The 12,291-nt window shown below is 36.3% G+C and overlaps 1 protein-coding gene across 1 annotated transcript in view; it reads right to left on the bottom strand.

Annotated features, from left to right (window-relative positions):
* Positions 1-12,291, bottom strand: part of ABCA13 (ATP binding cassette subfamily A member 13) — a 180,505-nt gene that overhangs the window by 68,180 nt on the left and 100,034 nt on the right. The window contains exons 42-46 of the mRNA XM_065669310.1: positions 7,395-7,626; positions 6,545-6,631; positions 5,896-5,968; positions 4,202-4,320; positions 3,012-3,099 (exon numbers count right to left, since the gene is read on the bottom strand). Coding sequence (XP_065525382.1) covers positions 3,012-3,099; positions 4,202-4,320; positions 5,896-5,968; positions 6,545-6,631; positions 7,395-7,626 — 599 coding nt within the window. The remainder of the gene's footprint in view (positions 1-3,011; positions 3,100-4,201; positions 4,321-5,895; positions 5,969-6,544; positions 6,632-7,394; positions 7,627-12,291) is intronic.

Here is a 12,291-nt window from a genome sequence, read left to right as displayed (position 1 = left end):
CTCTCAATGCTATTTCAAGTTGCCACATGTTCTTCCTATATTTAATAATGTTATTAACAACAGCAACTATGACATCATTATGGAACAGTTTTTACCCATACTTTCAAAGAAAACCAAAGAATACACAGTCATGAAGACAAAAAAAAAAATTGAGGAGTTGTGCTTCTACCACATAGCAGTGCTCATCAATGACAGTCAATAATCCATGGTTTTAATCAGCCATATTTAGAATCATAGAATCATAGAATAGTTAGGGTTGGAAAGGACCTTAAGATCATCTAGTTCCAACCCCCCTGCCACGGGCAGGGACACCTCACACTAAACCATGTCAACCCAAGGCTCTGTCCAACTTGGCCTTGAACACCACCAGGGGTGGAGCATTCATGATTTCCTTGGGCAACCCATTCCAGTGCCTCACCACCCTAACAGGAAAGAACTTCTTCCTTATATCCAATCTAAACTTCCCCTGTTTAAGTTTTAACCCGTTACCCCTTGTCCTACCACTACAGTCCCTAATGAAGAGTCCCTCCCCAGCATCCTTGTAGGCCCCCTTCAGGTACTGGAAGGCTGCTATGAGGTCTCCACGCAGCCTTCTCTTCTCCAGGCTGAACAGCCCAAACTTTCTCAGCCTGTCTTCATACAGGAAGTGCTGCAGTCCCCTGATCATCCTCGTGGCCCTCCTCTGGACTTGTTCCAGCAGTTCCATGTCCTTTTTATGTTGAGGACACCAGAACTATACACAATACTCCAGGTGAGGTCTTATGAGAGCAGAGTAGAGGGGCAGGATCACCTCCTTCAACCTGCTGGTCATGCTGCTTCTGATGCAGCCCAGGATACTCTCGGCTTTCTGGGCTGCGAGCGCACACTGCCGGCTCATGTTCATTTTCTTATTGACCGACACCCTTAAGTCCTTCTCCACAGGGCTGCTCTGAATCTTTTTGCCCAACCTGTAGCTGTAAATTTGTCATGTGGTAGGTATATTCTCTCTTGTGCAGGCACAGATGCATATTTTCTGTGTACATGCATATAGCCTGTATGGGGTATATGCAGCATGGTATGATAAAGTAAAGTAGAATAGGTATTTGAATAGGTGTCTTAAATTTGAATGGATCACTTTTTGAGTTGACGAGAATAATATACAAAGGTTCAGAAATTTCTGAAAGTGAAATGAATCATACAGGAAGTCTCTTCAAATGCAAATTTTTCATTTTCTTTCATACAAGGCTATGTAAATGGTACATTCACTGTCTCATGAACAAGCCTGAAAGGTCAAAGTAAAAGTCTGGTCATTAATTACTGAAAGGTTAATGCAATAATTTGACATTGCATCAGTTGAAAGCCACTTCCAGGAGGTATTTTAGATAACACAGTGCCCTTTATAAATCTACTCCACTATTTTCTTTGGATCTGAAATATGAAGCTTACTCACTAACAGTATAACTATAATTTACCCCTGTGCTGATGGCAGGTGGAGCTCTATGCCAAAGACATTTAAAATGAAAGGACCCTGACAAAAACTACAGTGCAAGCATGTCAAAACAAGAGTCTAAAATGATTAAAGATATATAGGACAAAAACGGCAGCCAGAAAAATACATCTTACTGCAGTCTTCTAGGACCCAAGCTCCTAATGAAGGACTGATGGAACTGAAGCTCAAAGCTATAAGAAATCTGGGGGTAGAAGGGTCACAAATGACCAAAATTAAAATATATATAAGGTATGGTGTGCATATGAGAGATTTTTTTTTAAAACTACATGGAATAAGCATTGGAAACCAACCGTGATTTTGCGAAACTAAACATGAAATTATATTTGATTGGAAAATGTCTGTATGCTATTTTAATACATAGTTGTTTTAACACTTTATCCCAAAATGGATTTGGAGACAGAGCTGATTTACACTGTTCCTTCTCTTCATCTAGAAAAGAAAATAAAATCTAGTTTCTATACCCCTCCAATACAATTTATGGCAGAAGCATCTCTCTTTCATATTCTAACCTGGAATATGGAAATTCCACAGTTTTCTCTTAACAAATCTGTTTTACTTCGAATAAAAGGCTAGAGACCATTCAATGATATTCTCAAATACTCCATGAAGACTGCTGTTCCTCTACTCATTACTATTCTATGTTTGAATGGATCTCAAAAGGAACTTTCAAGGCATCCCCAAGGAAAATAAAATGTCTTGCACTTATAATTGCCTCTTAGGCTCTAGGTTACATCCCAAGTTATTACAGTATGGAGGTACTGTATCTTTCCAGTGCATACCAAAAGGTCCCAAGGAAAAGTTCTTTATTTCGATTGCACTTGAAATAATCCTATTCCTGACTTCAGAGGTAGCTCCAGACAGAAAGCAATGGCTCTATATAGCATTGCAAGACAGTACAAGTTGCTGTCAAAGAGATTCAGATTTCACAACATGACTACTTTCAACAAGGCACACTTCTGTTTCTCTAGGATAAAAATGGAAAGTTACTCTTATTTGCCAAGGGGATTATGAAAACAGGGTAGCATATTTGTTATGCAGAAATAACAAGTCCTGGAAGCTAAATCTTTTCTTTGGGGCAAGAGAGGAAAGTATTCCTTGCAGGAATGTAACAAGCATCAATAATTACCAATTTTTTAGAAGTTCACTGAACTTTTGTCAATTCTGACATTGAATTTTTGTAAGAAAAAAAAAGAAAAAGAGAAAGAAAAATAGGAATAGCTGGGCTGACTACCTATAAAAAAAGCTATACGGGTAAGCTCAGTTAGACTCTGAAACAAGTTCACAGGAAAAAACAAAAGCGGTATCATCCGATTCACTTAAAACTGCTTCTCAGAACACCAGACAATACTTCAAGAACTATGAACAGAGAAGTGAACTAGAATAGACAGAGGGCTTTTCTCCCAGCTTCTAAGTGAAGCATTTTATGTAATGATTTATTATTTGCTCAGTGTTGTGAAACCTGAAGCTTGAATCAGTAAGCAATACATACATACAAATGAACAGACATACATGCAACTCTCACCTTAACCAGATACTTCGATTTGGTATTATTCAGTTTTTTATCTTGAAGTTCAAATGCTTTTCTCCTTCCAAAAGACCAACCACCATATCTGGTAATAGAAATTAAAGTAATAACAAGTTATCTGCCTTAAGATTTACAGTCTTTTCTTGCAATGATAAAGTGGGAATAGCTACACTAATGCCTTTTATTTCAACTGAAAGCAAAACTTTACTGGTCACAAAACCTTCCATGTTAAGAAAAAACAGGACCTCAATATACTCTTGAATAAGGTAAATGGTATTGCTCTTTTCATACAATCATACAATCATACATTTTCTGGCAAAGGAATTCCCTCGGACAAGAATTTTTACTTTCTGAAAACTGAAATCCAAACAGCAAGAAGGTTTGTGAGCAAGTGAGGTATTACTGACTTTCAGAAACATCTTAAACACCTTGGCATCTTCCCATTTAGACGTGGCATCCCTGGAGGCATTCAAGACCAAGCTGGATGTGGTTCTGAACTATCTAGTTGAAGATGTCCCTGCTCATTGCAGAAGAGTTGGACTAGATGACCTTTGAAAGTCCCTTCCAACCTAAACTAGTTTATGATTCTATGACATTCTAGCTCAAATCTTTCATTCTAAGATGTTTGCCACTATTTTTTTCAAATCATACACTTTTTCTGGCTAGCACTTCCCTCTCCTTGATAAAATCATACTTGGTCTACTATTTCCACTTGTGTCAAAGGCAGTGATAGAGCTGCAAAGGCTCGTAGAGTAAAACTCAAAATACAGCAGATAGATAACCTCTGTGGCTGGTATCACAGAGTATGAAGTCTTGCCAGGGGTATACCAGACCTTTTTACTTTGAAGAAGTGAGCATGTCCACTTCTATTTGATTGAGTCCCTAAGGAATGGAAACTATATTGTTCATCTAATTTGTATGTGCACATAATTTTCTTTCTTGGAGATGCTGAAATAACTCACTGTGTGGCAGGAGAGTCAGGGCATGCCTATCATGCAACTGCTGGAGTAAGCTCTGAGAAGTGACCATGGATGGGGTTCCATGTTACCTTAGCCTGACTGTATGTCTTGATAACAACCGACAGATAAAGCCAATTACCCCTTATATTCTCAGTGACATAGGTCTACACTTTGGATCCGGAAGGATTTATCAGGAGGATAAACAGAGATTAGGTATTTTAAGGTTACCTTGCTCTGTTGGAAGGCCTCACTAAATACTCTTCTACAAGAAACCCTGACAGATTATACAAAATATGTCCTTTCTTATTCTTCACATATGGAGCAGAGGTATTGAAACTTGGACACATCTGAAAAACAGCAAAAGCACTCCTAAATATCAGTGGCACTACATTTAGCCATCTTTTTTGAATTTTGCTTAGATTTTATAGCATGGTTTTTTCAACTTGGTTTTCCTTTCTTAGTTTTTATAACTTTTCAATAAGTTATGTATGGTTTTATATGGCATCTCAAATAATTGCAAGTGTAACCCACATATTAGAACCACCTTTGATTTCTCTTGCAGTCCTGCCAGTCAGTTTTGTTCTGAAAACATCAACACTTGTATGTAAGTTTATAAACATTTGTAGCAATGAAAAAGGCAAGACTGCTGTTCAATTGTGCCTAAGAATAAATACAAAAAAAGCACCAGATGTATATGAGATGAAACCAAAATTTTAATTAAAGCAATATGCTTCTAAAAATTTAATTGATGGACTGCAGTGAAAAAGAAAGATGGGTTTTTAATGATTCAGTGGGGTATTCTCACAACCAAAGAAAAAGAGGCAGATATTATGATCTGGTATCTCAGAAGCCTTATAGATTAAGCATATCAACGGAAAAATTTTAATCATCATTTGACATCTCAACCCGACACAAATTAAAATTCATTCTCAGAGATTCTGAAGATCCATAGCTCGGATACAGGTTCTGCCTCCACTGTCAAGTGACTTCTTTCCTTTGAGTTTTCATGGTTAATGGGCCTCTCTCTGTGTGAGTTCCCATTTCCATTTTGTTTAAGCTTCTCATAATTTAAGTATACATCTCAGCAGTAAGAGAGGAAAATCTGTTCCTTGCCAAAGCAGAGTAAAAAATTCATTTCCTCTTTCCACTTTTCAAAAAAATGTATTCCTATATTTCAGATGCAACTCCTAGACTAAATATTTATATATTTATGAAGGAGAGAACTTATTTGATAGAATGATCCCATCCAGGGCAATCTATTTCTCCCTTCAGACAGTTTCACATTCTTGTTTATTACTCAGCCTCAGAGTAAGTCAGCAGGAAAATTCACTAGTCAAGGTTGTCAGAAATCCATTACCTTTTTCAAAATCCCTTTTTTCCTCAAAGGTTATTTTATTTTCATATAGGCAATCCCAATCAAAATCAAGCTCCATCAATTAAATCTCATTCACGTGTAGATTCCCTGGTAGCTTCTATCAGGCAGGATCTCTTGACCTTTGCTTTTGAAAGCAACTAGTTTTCCAGATATTATAGAAATACTATGTTTTAAACTTGTTTTCCATGAGGATTTTTTTTGTAACCAAAGTTCTATAGCATCTTTGAAGCAATGCTGTATTTGCTGAGATTAGTTCAGCCATCTCTGGTTTCTGTTATTTCAAATCAATCTATAGCCATTTCTAGTGCATATACACACACACACATAAGTACATCAAAATTGTGCAAGGTTTCCCTGAAGATTTCAGAACATGTAGCCTAAACATTAAATGAAACAGAAGGAAATCTCCAGTTATAACAAAGCCAGTGCTCCGAGGGTTTATTTCCTCATCCTTTTCTTTAGTCCTTCAAAAAGAAGAGTCAAGTTTTTATATGTAATATACACATATCTAACTTTTGCATACAGAACTAAATATGAAATAACATACCTGTTGTTCAGCCACACATCCACATGAATCCTGGGGTGACATAGATTCCATCTGCCAACATGAACTATTTTTTCTAAGGGGAATAAACATAACAATAGGAACAAACATTAAATAAAAGGAATGTATTACTTAACAGAAGAAATCCAAAGCGTAAAAGCAAATCTGGCATCTTAACATTTTCTTTCAAAAAAGCATTTCATCAAAAAAGCAGCTGTGTCTAAAGCTATCTCAATTTTACTCATTTGTACCAAAGTGGATTCATTAAAAATATTTATAAAAGTAAAGCAGCAAACAAGCTGCACGTTTTGTGTTTGCAGCAATAAGTAATTCATGGCCACCACTCTGCATTCCTGAGTTTGGAAATCTGGAATGCTTCCTAACAAGTATTGTAATTATTGTCTAACATTCATTCATATGGACACAAGACTTGAACAAAATCCTCCTGAAATTAATCAGGAATTGACTTTTAAGGGATTTGGATCACAGCTTTAATAATGAAACCTGCTTTGCCTAGATGCCAGCTCCTTCGACAGAATAGATGTCATTAACCTCATGCTGCCAAGAAAAGCTCATCCATGTTACACAGAAATATTGAATTTACAATATTTACAATTCACAATTAGGGAATTGTTACAGTTGTTACAGTTACCCTTGTTTTGAATGCATGCATGTGTGGTCCCAATCAAAGAAATATCTCAGTAGATTCTGGGAAAGGTTCCCTAGATCATCTTCAGTACTGTCCAAAGTGAGCCACGATGAGGAAGGGGTGAAGGAGGAAAGAAAAAAAAAAAAAAAAAGAAAACCTTCATGTTAATATGTCTAGTCCTATTAACTTTCAGGCTCAAGATCCTACATGTTTATCAAGAAATTAAAGAACTATAAAATCCACATATAGGAAACATATCAAAACAGCAAACTGAACACATTTCAATGACTAGACGTGAACATGTTAAGAAATTAGATACAACTATATTTAAACAAGTCTCAACATCTCCCCATGGCCATCTTTCTCTTTATAAACACGCATTCCTAACAGCTAGCATGCTTAAGTGCTTTTATGTTTCATTTATAAATTCAAATAGCATCATGTTATGTTTATGGTGATACCTACTGGATATGTGTCCAGTAGAGAAAGTGATCTGCATGTGAAATGTACTTGAAAATGGCTAAGCAATTAGTTAAAATGAAGCAGGCAAAGGCTTGTTTAAATACACTTGTGCATTTACATATAAATGGCCATGGCTGGTTTTGAAACAGATTATCCAGTTCAAACTGCTCCAAAGTCTTTACCCTTTCCTTCAGAAAATCCTTTGCATAATGCTTTTCTAATTTTATTTCTCCCTCATTATAATCTGTAAAAATGTACTAAATATCTGAAAAATAAATAGCTATTGTAAAAAGTAACCTATTATTCTTCCTAGAAAACAAATAATCTTTAAAACATGAGAACTCAAGGGTGAAGGTCCCCAATCCATATTGCTGATGGATGATCCCTTTACCTAAAGAAAGATTCTGCATTGTCATAAAGTCTTGGTGTTAGCTTGAGAGAAGGGTAATCAGTAGCCAGTGGCTTCACATTAAACAAGGCCATTGCCAGTGCAACAAAGAGGACAGGCAGCAGCACATTTGACAGGGTTCCTCTCCAGTCTCTCCTAGTGTGGTGAAACCTCTTAATCAGAAGGGCAACAATCTGCGCAAGAAAAAGACGGGCTCCATACACACTCGGGACCCCTGTAAGTCAGAAATGAGACACACCAAAAAAACACAACCATAACAAACAAGACAAAATCAACAAACAAGAAAAATAAAATTAATTTTAATTTGATATATTTCAAATATAGAACATAATAGTCTTTTTGATTAAAAAAAAAAAAAGAAACAAGAAAGAAAGAAAACAGACAAAAAATCCCCCACAAACCCCACAAAACTACATAAACAAACAACGTTCTCCTGGATGGAATAATAGAACCCCCTAAAAACAGCTAATTACCTCTTCACATAAAGGAAAACTGATATGTGGTTAGTTACACATCATCTCTATAGCTCCCTGTACTCAGCTAAAAGAGTACAGAATGCTGATTTTCCCTTGGTCCTGATACTGGTACAACCATTCCTTGTGGATTGCCACCTTTGCTCCTAGATAAATGACTATGACAAACATCATAAGTAGCTATGTAGATTCTCATAAAAGCATCCCTAGCATAAGTAGCTAGAGATGTAGATTCTCATAAAAGCATTCCCTTCATTATTCTGCTCATAAGGGACTGATAATATTTTCTAACATGTTAGTCAATGCAGTTTTCGCACAATCCCAGCTCATGGGATGTCCCTCATATTCCTTAAAGAGTGGGTCCACAGCTTATTAACATCTCACTAACCAGATATTTTGCTGATAGACTTTCCTTTAAGTTCATTTTATTGTTTTTGATTAGACACTTGTGAATCATTTTGCTTTCATTTTAGGCCCTAATGCCTTCTAGGAATGTGCAGGCTATTACCAGCTTCCTGTGGCCTTGCCAGACTGAACAAACTTCAGCCTTTTTATTTCATTATAGTATAGCAGTGTCTGATAGATTTACTACCACAGGTATTTGTACTCTAGCAAGACTAAATACTTTGTTTATCACAGTGGTCAAAGAGACAACATATTTTATGATCCATTCTCTTAGTACCTCCCCTTCTTATATTGAGACCACTCTAAGCAGGATTTCCATGTTACATTTTAACAACAACTTGCATGGGATTTTTCAAGTACCTCAAATTGTCTTTCACGTAGCACAGGGAGTTTTTTGTCTCCTCTAGAAAACACCACCCAGGACATGAAAAATGACTGGGAATAAACATAGACTTGGTAAGATTGAACTGTACCACCTGAGAGTTTGCCATGAATACAGGACAGTTCAGTGAATTAAGAAAGAGCAGTGGATGCTGTTTATTTTGATTTAATAAAGCCTGTGACATGGTCTCTCACAGCTTCCTTAGAGCAAGTGGGGTGAGAAGGGCTGTATGACCGCCAGACTGGCCAGACTGCCAGGCCCTACACTGCAGAATGTGACCAGCGGTACTGGCTCCAACTGGGAAGCTGGTTACCAGATCTGTCCCTTAAGGGCGATGATGAGGAAAACACTGACTAGCAGTACTTGTACACCTGCACCTGAACGGAATCTGCACTGTTTGAAAAAGTCTGCAGGTCAGGCACTGGGGATAAAGAGAACCTCTTGACAGCAGGAGCAGATCTCTGGCAACACCGAGAGACCCCCATGGCACCAGGGAGTGAAGTCTGCTCATGGAAGGAGCAAGAAGCAGCAGGCACCAGCTGGACCATGGGAAATTTTGACTCAATATATTAGTGATAAAAAATTTCATTTTGAGGGTGAGAACCAAAACTCAAGACGAGACTGGACAAGACAATGAGTAACCTGCTCTTACTTGACCTGCTTTTCCAACCTTAGTATTCACTGAGTCTATGAGATTCCAGTTAACTCTTATCAATTAATCTTGGTTTTATTTCTGGTGAAAAATATTTCCAGTATTTATTCTTGTAATTCTGCAACTGAATGGGGCTTTTTTTTCCCCCAGAAAATCACCTAGAATAAAAATTCTGTCCTTAAACAGTTCTAATCACAGCCATATCTTGCTAATTTGACAGCTAAAACAAATAGGATTTAGAATTTTGAATCTCTGGAGAGAAAAAAGAAGCTGGATCAGCATTCAGGCACCCCAGTCAAGAATGGTTACCTTCTGGGCTTGGAACCTGTTTTCCTCTATATGTTGGACTAGTAGAAGATGACAATCTTAGCAAAAAAAAGATTTTTTTAAAGCAAACTTCTTATGAAAATTCTTCAGGTCTATGAGTTATTATGGCAAGACTTTGAATAGTTGACTCAGTACAGAAATTGAGACAATAGAAAGCAGAGCCATTTTCAATGGGTGTTTTTAGAATAAAAGAGGTCCTTCAGGTGCTTCCAGATGAACATCACTGAAATTGTAAAATATACCATCTCTCATTCATTAAAGCTGTGAAACACCAGAAAAGGAGCATGGAATAAAGTATTTACCATAGGGTTGGACCTGTTCATATATTATAAGCAAGAAATGTGAGTGAAAGATACTTCAAAATATCTGACCCTTTGAATCTCTGAAAGAGGACTATGACACCTACTTTCTGGGGACAGAGGGAAATCAAAGCTGTCATTCATTCTTTTTTCCTGACAAATAGAGAGAAATTATAAAAAATTTGTTCAGGTTGCAATAAGAAGAGAAAATGTCATCCTGGATAAAAATAATTTTCCATTTTAACCAATATCCTGACTGTTAGTCAATATTTCTAGTCCTGGCCAGCCAAGATACATCACAGGAAGATACAATAAACCATTATAATAAAAGCATGTGTTTGCTGTAAGCATCACTTCTTTTTAATTCTTTTTTTTCTGAAATCCAATATGGTTATTATTTAAAATTCTCATTAACAAAGGTGTCAAATGTCTTTCTGAATCATCTTAAATTTCACTCTTTCTGACTTGAATTCTGTCATTCCATTATGTTTCAAGTAAAAACAAAAAAAAAGTCTTGTTTATCTGTTTTGAATTTATTCTTTCTGGTAGTACTGGATATGTTCTTAAATCTTGATTTAGGAGGCAGGTTATAGAAGTTTCTAAGCTATCTTCTCTATAAATAATCTCAACCTTTCACTCTCTTCTTATAAAAAACTTTATAGTCTAAATCAGCCTCACAACTTGCTTCAAGTCCTCTTATATTACCCACAGTATCAGATTTAAGATATGTGTTCAACATGACTGTCCAGCAGATGTGGAAACACTACAGATTTATACGATAGCATTATGCATTCTTGTACTGATCTGCTTGTCTTTTTTATGCATCATGCCATTTTGTCTGACTGCAGCCACACTATGAAAAACAGCCTGCTTTGGGCTTTCCATAATTGACTCAATATGGCTTTCAAGATTCCCAAGGTACTAAATCATCCCCCTCCCCCACAAAAAAAAAAAAAAAAAAAAAAAAAAAAAAAACCACCAACCTATTAAATACTATTCCTGTGTACACTTGTCATTTAACCCTTCACATTTCTGAATCTTACATGCATAGTCTAAATTAATTTTAACTAGAACCTACAGAATTTAGTTTTCCTTCATAAAGCTTCTAAGTAGTTCATTACACCTACATTTGATATGTACATCAGGAAGTATAAAAGATATACACATTTATGGCAAAAGAGTTCCTGATTACCACTGATAATCATAAAGGCTAGGAGACAAGACCAGATGACCTCTCTGTTATAAAGCCAATTTTTATACAGAAAGCTTATGGAAATATTTTCATTAATAATTTAGATCACAAAATTAAAAATCTGACCCAACTGTTAGAAGCTGTCTTGCTTGACTTATGATTGCAATTATCCACAAGAAGTGCAATTATGTTCACAATTAAGTTGTACTTCCCAACTCATTCACTCTCCTTTGTATTATGGAAAAGATTTTTGCCATTTTCCAATTTGTGTAGTTAAGATCAGGTACAGGGAAACAGAGCATAAGTGCTAAACTCTGGAAACCAATATTATGAAAATTCTTACCTACTGACTACTATAGAATTAGGAGCAAAATCAAATACTGTAAGAGTTTAACTGGAGATTAGATGGTCCTTTTTTCCCCTTTTTGAGGTTCCAGAAAATAATGTAATTCTAACCTTTTTTTCATAGCACAATAAAATAAGGAAAAATGGCCTATGCAATGGCTATGTTAACATCCAGGAGTAGACATTTCCAATTCTACTTCCGTAATTTTCACATTTAGACAAATTATTTAGGGGAAGTCCAGAATTTGGGAAGATAATCCTAGAACTGAAATACCCTGGCATAACAGTTCAGCTATCTCACATGGAAATGTTTACATTTGGAAGCAATATATATTGACTAGCTTATTAGAAGTCCTGTGCCAAAAAGTAGTTCTAGGCTAAGCTGGTAACCTGACATCATTCTGCATTTAATCAAATGCAATACTGGCATAAGGCCAGTGCTAGCCAACCAATCTGTGCACAGCATTCCATTAGGACATGTAAAAATTTCCTTCATTTTGTTACATATTTGTTTACTCATTATAAAATTAAGTAAGTATAATATTTAATTTGTTTTCAGGAGGATTTTTAGGACTTATTTTCATGTAGGGCCTTTGAATAAAAGTAATTTTGTGTGAGGTATAAAGGGAATGCCTCTAGTTTATGTTTCACACCATGACTGATTCTTGCTTATATGGAATAAGGTCATGAGCTGTCTCCATACAGGTGAGAAAAATCTGTATTTTGAGGTTGTTTTGGTTTTTTTGGTTGGTTTTTAGGTGTTGGGTTTTTTTTCACAAAACGCTATGCCATAACCTGAAAAAT

Source organism: Lathamus discolor, chromosome 2 (genome assembly GCF_037157495.1).
Source record: "Lathamus discolor isolate bLatDis1 chromosome 2, bLatDis1.hap1, whole genome shotgun sequence".
NCBI lineage: Eukaryota > Metazoa > Chordata > Aves > Psittaciformes > Psittacidae > Lathamus > Lathamus discolor.
This window is presented reverse-complemented; position numbering and strand designations above follow the sequence as displayed.